At 35.4% G+C, this 13,000-nt stretch overlaps 1 protein-coding gene across 1 annotated transcript; it reads right to left on the bottom strand.

Moving 5' to 3' along the window:
• Window positions 1-5,122: 5,122 nt before the first annotated feature.
• Window positions 5,123-7,337, bottom strand: LOC136228646 (transcription factor bHLH18-like). The gene is made up of 4 exons (XM_066017095.1): window positions 7,200-7,337; window positions 6,617-7,123; window positions 5,645-6,019; window positions 5,123-5,545 (listed from the first exon to the last, which is right to left on the bottom strand). Exons 1-4 carry the CDS (start codon window positions 7,233-7,235, stop codon window positions 5,477-5,479), a joined length of 987 nt encoding a protein of 328 aa, XP_065873167.1. The 5' UTR covers window positions 7,236-7,337; the 3' UTR covers window positions 5,123-5,476.
• Between the last annotated feature and the right edge of the window lie 5,663 nt (window positions 7,338-13,000).

Raw genomic sequence — 13,000 nt, 5'->3', positions numbered from 1 at the left:
GTTTTTCTTCACCCCATTCCAAATCACATGAGATTGCTTCTTCGTACTTCTTATCCCAATCCCAACTTCTGTCTTCTTCGAACACAACATCTCGACTTACCATGATCCTTTGTGAGATAGGATCATAAAGATGGTAAGCTTTCGACTCTTCACTGACTCCTAACAGAACGCAAGTTAAACTTTTATCATCTAGTTTTGTGCGTTTGCTATCAGGTAGACCTGGGCATGGGCCGGTGAGCCCGACCGGCCGGCCCAGGCCCAGGCCCATTTAGCCGGACTTGGACACATGGAAATACTGTTAGGCCCGGCCTAGCCCAAGCCCGTATAAGCCCGCCAAAAACTGGGCGGGCTTGGGCTTTACAATTTTTATATCGGGCAGGCCCGGTCCGGCCTGATATACTATATATATATAATATATATATATTTATATAAATTATAATATATTTTTATAAACATAAATATAAATAATTTTTTTCAAAAAAAACTTTGCTGTTATATATTTCAGAAAAAAAAGTTTGCTGTTTAACTTATAATATATATATATTTATATAAATTATAATATATACATATTTATATAAATTATAAATTATAATATATAAATATAAATTATAATATATTTGTTAATATATAGATGGGCTTGGACGGGCGGGCTTAGGATTCATATCTTCGGCCCGAGCCCAGCCCGGGCCCGATTAAATTTCTTGCGGGCTGGGCTGGGCTTGGGCTCGCCAGACTTTATTAAAAACCCGATAGGCCCGGCCCAGCCCGGACCATGCCCAGGTCTACTATCAAGTATATGAACATGAGCAATGCAGCCAAACACCTTGAAGTACTCAATAGAAGGTTTGATTCCACTCCATGCTTCTTCTGGAGTCTTATCTTTCACCGCCAACGTCGGGCTTCGATTTAGGATATGTACTGTCCAGTTGACAGCTTCAGGCCAGAAAGGTTTTGGAACTTTCTTTTCTACAATCATGCTTCGTACCATATTCATAATGGTTCTATTCTTTCTTTCCGCGACTCCGTTTTGCTGCGGCGTGTAAGCAGCTGTCAATTGTCTCTGTATACCGTTTATATCACAAAAGTTATTGAATTCTTTTGATGTAAACTCTCCACCTCGATCAGTTCGCAGAGCTCGAATTGGTGTATTTGTCTCCTTCTCCACACGAGTTTTGAATCTTTTGAACAAATCAAAAGCTTCTGATTTATCTGTCAAAAAGAAAACCCATGTTTTTCGACTGAAATCATCAATAAAGGTATAAGATACTGTTTTTTACTGTTGGAGATGGGTTTTATCGGTCCGCAAATATCAGCATGTAGTAATTGAAGAACTTGTGAAGCTCTCCAAGTACTTTTTTTTGGAAAGGGATCCCGATGTTGCTTTCCCACCAAACAGTCTTTGCATAGTCTTGAAGGAGTCTTGAACTGTTGTAGACCATTCACCATGCCCTTTTGTTGAAGAGTTCTTAAACTCGTAAAACTCAAATGGCCGAATCTGCAATGCCAAAGCTGCACTCTGTCCTCAGTAATGGTGTTGAAACAAACTGATTTCACAGGTTGTGGTGTAACTTCCAAAATGAACATCCTATTTGAAGACATCTTTGTATCCATGATCAAGCCTTTCTCATGATGAAACACCTTGCACCTTTCATGTTGAAATAGAACAGTGAGCCCCTTTTCTTGCAATTGACCAATGCTCAACAAGTTGTTCTTCAATTCTGGTATATGAAAAACACCTGTAATAATTTGTATTATTCCATTTATTTGCAACCTGATATTACCTTTTCCCATTACAACCATTCTTGAGTTGTTGCCCAACCTCACTGAGTCTCTGAATTTTTCATTCAAATCTGAAAAATATTCCTTTTTGCCACACATGTGATTGCTGCATCCCGAGTCAAGATACCATATGTCTTCTTTGCCAATTTTGTTTGTATCCCCACATGCCATCAGAAACATTTCTTCTTCGGCCTCTACGAAATTTGCTCCTTTCTCCTTGCTTGTGCATTCCCATTGAAAATGCCCAAGTTTGTGACACTGATAACACTCTACTATTGATTTATCAAAGTAGTGTCTACCTCTGCCTCGCCCCCGTCCTCTTCCACGTCCTGCGCCTCTTTCTCCAGATTGATCTCCATGAGTAATCTTCAAAGCTTGCTCTTCTTCAACATGGTAATTCATCCGTTGCTCATGCACAAGCAAACTGCTTTGCAATTCATCAATGGTAAGAGTATCTATATCTTTTGATTCCTCAATAGAGCACACAACATAAGCAAATTTTGGAGTCATGGATCTAAGAATCTTATTGACAACATCAGCATCTCCTTTGTTCTCACCATTCACTTTCATCTTGTTAACAATACTGAGTGTGCGAGCAAAATAGTCACTTACTATTTCTCCCGTCTTCATATGAAGGATTTCGAACTCCTTTCGAAGAGCTTGCAGATGAGCGCGCTTAACTCGTGTTGTGCCTTGATATTTCTGTTTCAAAGAGTCCTATATGCTCTTAGCAGTGTCTTTGTTAAGAATCGTCTCTAACACAGACCGATCTAATGCTTGAAACAAGTAGTTCTTAGCTTTCAAGTCTTTCAGCTTTTGATCCTCAATATTTTTCTTTTGAGCATCAGTGAGAGCTACACCCTCTACTGCTGCAGAAACTCCATTCTCCACCAATCCCCAATACTCCTTTGAATGCAAGAAGTTCTCCATGAGCATTGACCAATGATCATAATGCCCCTCAAATTTTTGAACTGTTGGTTGCACAAAAGAACCTTCCATCACACTGTTAAAGACTGCAGCTTCAAATTTTCTTTTTATCAAGGCCCCGTGTGGGTGCTCTGATACCAAATGTTAAATCTATATATGAAAAGAGATTTAATTGAGGAAAAGATCTCTATTATCGATAATTTGAAAGAGCTCAGCTATTTAAATAGCAGTACATAACAAACTACACAGAGAAATAGAGCCCATGTGTAACAACTCCTAAAGAAAAGGAAAGCTAACAGCAAAATAAAAGAAAAAACGTTACCCTAAACAATAGGGATTTTATTTTGACTAAACAACAAACTCAACATTCAGACCTTCTGTTCAGAGTTCAAATAAACTCGGTTATGAGTAGTATTCATGAACCCTTATGTATTTTTTTGCCAAACAAACATGTATTCTACCATTAGAAATGTATTTATTTGAGTCTCCAAATAAAAAAGGCTGGCAAACTTGGCTTGTATTCTCGGTGAAGAATTGTATTTCTAACGTTGCAACATCCATAAGAGGGAGGGGGGAGGAATGTGCGTGACATGGCAGCCTCATTGTGGATGTGTGAACCACACATGCCTCATTGTGGCAGCCTCATTGGGGCTCTATTAGTGTCATTTCACAAACATTGCTAATTCAAGTTCCATTACACAAGGCTAAATTGGTACTATTTTACAAACATTGAGACTAAAATGATGTTATTTTAAAAGATGTGGCTAAATTGACACTTTTCATAAAAGCTTAAGGTCATTTTGGTGCCATATATATATATATATGGGAAGTTAAGAATAACGTTGAGCCTTATTTACTTATAGACGAAATCAATCCTTAAAGGAAGTGGACTAAGGTTAGATTTTTTTGAAACATCTGAACTAATACTTTAATATGGTATGCTTTTGTATGGTGTTGATGGGAGACATGTGCTTCTTTCACCGGGAATTCAGGAAGGAACACCATAACACATGATCTCATGCTATGTGTATTTAGCAACCACGAAATGGAAAATGTATACTCATAATTTTTTCTTAGTGTGAGATTCACTTCGTAAATTATGGTTTTTTAAAATTTTATACTCAACCCTTAACTTATTCTGGATGTATATAGTCTAATATGGCTCTCTTGGAATGATACTCTATATGGAGCACAACCTATTCGACCTAGAAGAGACCGAATACACAAATCAGTTAGATTATGATGAAAGAAATGTGATAAGAGGAAAATATTTCTATGTGTTCACATTTTCAAGTTTTTATGTTTTACTATTTGGATAATTATGCAAATGTGCATAATTGTGGTAATAGAAAACCGTGTAGATAAAAGAGATTAGAGCGGATGTTATATGAAATCTAGGATAATATGTACAATTTTTTTGATACATGTTCATCAAAATGATATTTATCCCTAACATGTGTACAATAGAGCTCTCAATGGTATGTTGGTTGTATGAATTATTTCTAATTATGAATGAGATGAGAAAAGTAATATATGTGAGTGGGAAAATGTCGGCCTGTAAATTATTCAAATCTAGGATAATTATGAATGAGATGAGAAAAGCAATATATATTCAAATCGAACTTAATATCCGCTTGTAAATTAAATTAGGTCTACATGCTATAAGTAGATAGTCATACATAAATCTTAACCCTGATTGGAAAAGGTAAAAATAGTCACACTCATTCCAAGGAGAACCCTATAGCCCCCCTCTCTCTCTCTCTCTCTCCCCCTCCCTCTCTTACGTGTGCTCGTAGTTCGTTGATTCAACACATCTCGTCTTAAATCACTTTGGTATAGGATTAACGTGATCGGTACTACATAATTACAGTTTGATTTTTCCTCTGCAACAACTCTTTTGTAATCCACATTACGAAGAGATAATTACTTTTTTTTTCATTAATTTGGATAGATCTGTGCTCTTATCCTTCAAATAGAATAAACCAAAAAATCTAAAAATAATGCCAAATAAGGAGATAATCTTATGTAGGGACTTACTAAATTAGATCATTTTGGAACCTTGACATTAATATTAATAATTCCATTTTGATTTTTTCAGTGTGGAACCCTTGATTCGCCTCCAACTGTAGCAATCATCCTACCTCATTATCTCTTTTTATTTTATATAACAGTTTGAATTAGTCTAACGTTAAGAAACTCAAATCCGATGTAATAAGAAAATAATCATATCACCAAGATCCAAGAAATTAAATATTGAATTATGCTATTATCTCTTTCTCAAACATAATGTTGACTTCCCTAATAATTGTTTCCAGATATAATTATGAACAAGTTGCCAGTTGTCCAAGTTTTGAAATGCATCTAATATATACATAATGCAAGATTGTCCGAAATTAAAGAAATAGAAAGGGACAAAAAGAGGAAGTCATCTTTAACATAAATGTCATTCTTGAAAAGTTTCATTACACAGAGCCCTACACCTTTCATTACATGATAACAGAAAAACACACTACAAAACATTGAATTTTATGTCTCATCATCACAACAGGGAAAGAGCGAGGAAATTGAACAGCTAGACTCTCCAAAAATACTGCAGGTTCCATATGAACACGTGGGTAATTAAAACGAGGTCAACGATTCAACCACGAAAAAAAAAATGCTTCATAAAAGCATACAAAAACCCATGATTTCCTGAAAAAATGGAACCTCAGCAGCTGTCTGCACAAAGAGAGTATGGAGTGGAAACATGTGATGAATTAGCTGTCAGACCTTAATTGATCAGACCTTGTCTTAAGGTTTTCACTACATCCTTAACTGTCATCAATAATTCACCCTCCACCTGAAATTATTCATTTAACATGAGGTTTAATACACTTAATTATGTATATATTTATACGCGAAGCGAAATAATTTGATGTCACGTAACATATTAACTTACCTGAGCGACAATAGTAACATCAAGAGTTGAATTTCCAAAGGGTAAAATGCTGGTGTTAGTGACATTTAGAGGAAGCTTTTCAACTTGGTTTAGTATTTTCTGTATGCAACCTTTTTGGTTTTCGCAGTGGATTCTGATAAGGACATCCTTGTCTGAAACTCTTGCTTCGATCTCCGGTAGAGTTTGGTCACAGGAACCATCAAAGTTCTCATCACTTGACGACGACAAGTCGTCGTCCGTGTAAACCTGTGATTTCTTCACAAAAACTACCGATTCCATTGGTCTCTTTGCAGCTTGTTCCTCTAATGTTTTGACACGATCTTGCATATGCTTTAAGTACTTAATTGCTTCTCCAAGCACAGACGCCTTGTCCATCTGCATAATCCACATATCTACTTAATCTCATTTCAAAATAAAAGAAAAAGCACAAAGAGTTCTTCTCAAATAATTATTGAACTCAAAAGTTCAACCGATAGATAATTGAAATCGAAGAACAATATTTATATCTGTGACACATCTCGTATGGAAATACCCCTTTAATTTAAATAGTGTATAAGCTAAGTCAAGTTAAGTCATTCTACAGTGTATGTGTTGAATTTCATGAACAGATATGTAGAATTGAAACTATATATCGATCTCTAAGCCTAAAAGATTCTGATACTATGTTAAGTCAATCACTAAAAATTCAAAAGTTTAAGCTCATAGATAATAGATAATTGAAATCCACTCAACAATATTAGTTACTCTTACATATCTGCTATGTGTTGAAATTTCATTAATAAATATGGAGAGTGCAAACAATCAATCTCTTAATCTAGAAGATTCAGATACTATGTTGATTTAAGCTTATAGATAATTGAAATCAAGGAATAGTATTTGTGAGTCTTACACACCTCCTATGTGTTGAAATTTCATTAATAGATGTCTAGAGTTCAAGCATTTAATTTCTTGATCTAAGAGGCTATTAAGTACCTTTTTAAGGCCGGGAACAATGGATGAAAGAGCTATAAATCGCTGGCTAAGCTTTTCACGACGCTTTCTTTCAGCTATAACATGATCTTGTGCATGCGAAGGAGTCCTACCAGATCCAGCTGCTGCTATTTTCTTGGAACCTTGTCCATAATAGGCTAAAGCAAACTTCCCATCCAATGGACTATTATCAGCAAACAAATTGTTAGATTCAATTTCACTCTTGGGCTTTAAACCATAGTGTTGTTGATGGGTAGCTGGAGATGTTTTCAACGATTTCTCGAAAGAGATAATGTGAGAAGATGGAGTAGCAGCCTGTGAAGTGACTGGATCAGATGTGCAAGAGTTCCAACTATTAGTCTTTTGCTGCTTCTTTGGCCTTTCAAGAACGGTTTGAGATGTTTGAATAGCTGGACAATTCATAAATGACTCGAAATCAAGATCATCAATTGGGTAATCAAGAGGGGTAAATTGGTGTGGATAGTAATTAAAAGAAGGATCCTCCATTCCCTATAATCATAGAAACAAAATCATTAGAAAAAAAGCCCCAGAATTAGGTTAAAGATAACAATTTGATTATCCTTACCAATTCAGATAACCATAAAGCCGATGTGATTTCCATTGGAGCAACTAAAGATAGAAGCTTTTGAAATTAATGGAAGTTTGTATCCAGAAGAGATAAAGATGGAAGCTTTCTGAAAGTCTAGAAGAGAAGAGATTTTTATAGAGAGGGTACGGTACGCGGTTTGGCGACTGAAGAAGAATGAGAGAATTCCGACTTATTAGGACCACGTGTGAAAATGGATTGTCCTTTTTCTTCAAATAAAATCATCTACTGTTCATTTGGTGGCCTTCGTTTTTTGACCCTTTTCAGTTTTGGCCAATTACAGTTCAGTATTTTATATGGTTTCCATCAGGGCCATGACTATCTTAATTGCTTACCTCACCTAAAGTCAAAGCTGTAGAGAATATACTATGTTTGATTTAACACTTCACTTTTTTTTTTTTTTTCCTTTGAATGCACAATTTATACATACAAATTTTTTGGTAAAGGTGAGGACCATTTATAGATACATGATTAGAGATGAACGTTGTTCTTTCGTATAAGTTTTAATCAATATATTCAATCAAATTATAACTACTTAATTTGTTTTGCTTGTTGTTTAAGGAGGAAATATTATTAATTTTCTCAATGAAAGGTGTATTGAGTTTTAATTATTCCAATGTGCTGCCTATTTACTCGTTTAATGTGTTTAAAAATGATGAATTATTTAGTTCTTGATTCAAAAAGAAAATATATATGATTGGTTTGGTTCTTAATTTAGTTCTTAATTTAAATTCTTTTATCTTTACCACAATAGAGAGGGAACAGTAAGTAAGAGTCTTATTCTCTTGTATTAAGGGTCGGTTTGGTTCCACAATTAATATAGTTGTTGTTATTATTGCTGTTAGCAGTTAGTGATTGTAGTTAGCTATTTGTTGTGGTAAACTGTTTGTTATTAGCTGATTAATTATTAGTATTTGATAAAATTATAATGAACTGTTACCGTTAGTATGTAAAATATATAATGTGAACATATTTTAATTCTTGGAATTTTTTAATTTGAGGTTATCATCAAGCAGCTGACTAGATGGAGAATTTCACAGACACCGTTTCTTTGAGTCATCATGAGTGTGGTGTGCATCCTGCCGACCTTCAGAATGTTCTCGTTACGGACCGTAGCGGCAGAGCGCTTCTAAGAAGTCTTGGCAGCTAGTTTTTGTTTTCCTGTTTTAGTTCTGTCAATCGGGTGAATCGTCTTCGACCTCATGAATTCTTCATCTCGGTAAGGTTTTTATTAGGGTTTATTTAAGTCATTATGCTGTGTGCAAACGATTAGTTCTTGAAATTATTATAGTATTTGCATGTTAGTTGTGACCTAATCCACTGCATATTCATTCTATAATTCGAAGTTTGTTTGCTTAACATTAGGTATCTACATTCTGAAATAAGGTTTTTTTTATCTCGTTTTAGTATATCTGTTTATTTTTTATGTTTAGCTGGTTTTTTTGACAATGTTGTTTTTGCATTGGACGATTCTTTCATGTACTTTTGATGCTGGGTTTATAGTCTTGCATATACATTTACATATTGGGTTTCTTTGTTGTTTGTTGTTTGTTGTTTGTCAATGTATGTGTTTATTGTTATTAGTTAGAATAAAACTGATTATAGATTATGCTTGTTCAAGATGGATAAATCATGGATGGTAGCTGATAGGAGATCACTACAGTTTAGGATAGGTTTACAAGAGTTTTTGAAGTTTGCAAATGATAATGCTACAAACCCAAACTATATTTTTTGTCCTTGTGTCAAATGTTGTAACCTCATAGGTGGTAGTATTGACTTCATTAATGATCATTTAATCTGTAATGGAATTATGAAAACATATACAACTTGGGTATGGCACGGTGAGTGTTCTATTGCAGACACAAATCATATAAGTGAGGGTTCTGAAACAGTTGAAATGAACCATGACATAGGGAAAGATTTAGAAGAAGATGAGTGCTCAGTAGAGTCAGATGAATTTATACATTTCGTTCATGATGGAGACAAGCCTTTGTATCCCGGTTGTACTAAATCCACCAAGATGAATGGTTTAATACAGACCTTTAATCTGAAAGTTAAATATGGTATGACCGAGTCTTATTATACCGACATTTTATTGTTGTTTCACACCCTTCTGCCTGATGGAAATGAAATGCCAATGTCTGCCAATGAGGCAAAAAAAAACTCTTCATGCTTTAGGGATGAAATATGAGAAGATTGACGTATGTCCTAATGACTGCATTTTGTATAGAGATGTTAATGAGGGTGTACACGATGTCTATCTTGTAATGTCTCTAGGTGGAAACTAGCTAGGGATAATACAGAGAAGGTAGGGGTAGCAGCTAAGACTTTATTGTATTTTCCACTAATCCTAAGGTTTAGAAGAATGTTTCAGTCTATAGTTACTGCTAAGGAACTTACTTGGCACTCGACTGGTAGGAAAAAAACATGGATTGATGACACATCCAGTTGATTCCCCAACTTGGCAAATGATTGACACTAAGTGACCAAATTTTGGTAGCGAACCTAGGAACCTTAGGATATGACTATCTTCAGATGGTTTTAACCCATTTGGCAATCTTAGTAGCACCTACTCTTATTGGCCAGTCATAATGGTTGTTTATAACCTTCTGCCATGGCTATGCATGAAATGAAAGTACATGATGTTAACTTTTTTAATTTTCGGACCCAAGCAGCCTGGAAATGATATTGATGTGTACTTTCAGCCTTTAATAGATGACCTAAAAGTCTTGTGGGATGATGTAATTAATCGGGTGTATGATGTAGTGAGAGGAGAATACTTTAGGTTGAGAGGGGTCTTGTTATGGACTATTAACGATTTTCCCGCTTATGGGAACTTATCAGGGAGCATTGTTAAAGGGTACAATGCATGTCCTATATGCATTTCCAGACCAAACCGATAAGGTTGAAGTATTATAAAAATATGGCTTATACAAGGACTCATAGGTGGACTGCAAGAAACCATCCTTATAGGAAGCAAGCTTCTGCTTTTGATAACACTGTACAAAAGGATGATCCTCCTAAACCATTAACTAGAGAGGAGTTATATGAAAGAGCTCAATACTTGCCCAAAGCTAGTGGGAAGGGAGAGAAATTTGTTCCGTATAAGGGTGACCTTGAGTCTAGACCATGTTGGAAGAAGAAGTTTATATTCTACGAACTAGAATATTGGAAATTCCTTCCATTCAGACATAATCTAGATGTAATGCATATTGAAAAGAATTGTTGCGAGTCTATTCTTGGGACAGTAGTGAACATACCGGGTAAAACAAAGGATGGAGTTGCAGCTAGAAATGATATGATTGATATGGGAATTTGTACTGACTTGAGACCCTATCTAGTGAAAAGAGAGACAAGCTGCCTATGAGTCAGATCAACTTGTATACGGAAGAACGAAAGACTATCTGTAATTCATTTGTCAATATGAAGACTCCCTCTCGCTTTTCATCTAATGTGCATAACCTAGTTTCGTTAAAAGATTCCAGAATAGGCAATTTAAAATCTCATGATTGCCATGTTATAATGCAGTTGCTCCTGCCCATTGCATTGCGTTCAGTGTTGGACAAACCTGTTAGAATTGCCATCATTCGATTCTGCTTATTCTTTAAATCTGTTTCCACTAAAGTAATCGACATTTCAATCCTTTACAAAGTCTAAAGTGAGCTTGTCAATACCCTTTGTTTGCTTGAAAAGTTTTTCCCACCATCTTTTTTTGACATAATAATTCACTTAACCCCTACACCTTGTAAGAGAAGTCGAGTTGTGTGGTCCGGTATTTTATAGATGGATGTACCCCTTTGAGAGGTAGTGTTTAAAGGAATGGTTCATAATCGACAATTTCCTGAGGGTTGCATTACGGAGTGCTACATTGTTGAAGAAGCCGTAGAATTTGTTCAAGAGCATATGAGTAATGGAGATGTTGCAACTATGGGGCTTCCTAGAAGAAACATGAAGGGACTAGTAAATGGATGCAAGTCTTTATCTGCCCCGACCATTGTACAGGTGGACACAAAACAACTGCATAAGGCTCATTTAACAGTTTTGCAAAACTGTGAAGTGAAGGGAAATAGGCAATCATGGGGCAGCGGAAATACAATTTTTTTTACCTATTTCCTTAAACCAAGATCTGTTAATCATTATTTCATACAAAGAAGGATAGAAAAAAATACCTTATGTGACGTACTATCTACCGTTGCTAACGAAGTGCCCTCAACTCTAGTTCCGAGTTCACGAGCACAAAGAAAAACACAAGAACAGATCAGTCAGAGTCTCAACCAAAAGAAAACAATCAGTAAAGATTGTCTCTAACAAATCAACACAAGATCAAAGAGAAAAAGGAAGAGGTAGAATTAATCAGATGGAAGCAAGCGGAGCAATTTCTTCCTCTACGGTAGGGGGTCGAAATTCAATCTCTCCGGTGGATTAGGGTTGGCCGAAATTCTCCTATAAGGGGGTATAAATAGCCTCTTGTATCTAAACCCTAGTTAGATAGAATTAGGTTACTTATTTAGAGTTTTATTCTAAATAATACTCTATTAATATTATCTATAATTATATCTAAATATAAAGATAATATTTAGTTGTTTGATAGAATAATAATTAGAAGAAACATAATCACATTAAATCTTCTAATTTAATTATCCTATAATTAATTTAACCACAATTATAATCTAATCATAATTGTCTAAAATAAATTAATTCTCACATGTGCAAAACCCATGCACAATTCGCCCCCCCCCCCCCCTATTTGCTTATTGAGCCTTGAAAACTATTTTGGGCTTCCATCTATCAATTACAATTCATTCCTCTTTTTGGCTCTAAGTCTTATGTGTGACCAATTAGGTTGTTATTGCTACTAGTCGTATACAACCATTAAATTACTTTTCCAAAATTATATTTAATCTTTGTATAACGGAATGAGTGCGCGAACTGTGAATAGCAGAACCGTAAACATTCCTCCAGAGCTATAAGAAGACAAGTTGATTCCGTCATTGATCTTTCCGTATTAAGTAGAGTATAATTTGATCCTTTATCAACTACATCCTTGAACTGAATCTTATGACTATGGATTACGTCAAGTCATATATAGCGAGACGTTCCTTTTACTTATACAGGCCGAGTTAACTCTGAATAGATAGATTAAGTTAAATCTTTATTTCAACCCTTAATCAATCACCTTGCAAGGATTTGGAGTTAAGTCTTCCATAAGTGATCCCTGGACATATCTCCCATTTATAAGGAGTGACAAATGCTCAATCCAATATTAACTATTCCATAATTACTTCCTATGATACCCAACGCTTGCCCGCACACACCCCAGAGTCATCCCTGTTATGGATCGTGTTTGAACAGAGTCAAAGTATCACATTCCATAATCCAGAATCACTAATTAATATTCCTTTGAGTCTGAGGATTACTCATACCTTTTAATACCAAAGTGATGAACATGTGACATAGGATAAATCCATCCATCTTGTTATCTCAAGTCGGGTCCCCAATCCTAATGAAGTCATTCACCGGATCCATGTAACTGCCCATATATCTACATATCTGAAGCTTGTGAGATCAGCTCTCTATTCACAACAGAAGACATTGTCACATGCAAGTCTCAACAGTATTATGTCAATCCCTATTCAAACATATTACTTGACTTCGGGTGGTTTTAAGTTTATTAGTTTATTATAATGTTTTGTCTCACTTCATGCTTGTATGAACACTTTATAATCACTTTAAATAAACTTAAGTATTTATCTTTTATTTGACTTATTTAGTTCTTCAAA

This window comes from Euphorbia lathyris, chromosome 5 (assembly GCF_963576675.1).
Source record: "Euphorbia lathyris chromosome 5, ddEupLath1.1, whole genome shotgun sequence".
NCBI classification, from domain to species: domain Eukaryota; kingdom Viridiplantae; phylum Streptophyta; class Magnoliopsida; order Malpighiales; family Euphorbiaceae; genus Euphorbia; species Euphorbia lathyris.
The sequence above is the reverse complement of the archived record's forward strand: the minus strand, read 5'-3'. Positions and strand labels throughout refer to the sequence as shown.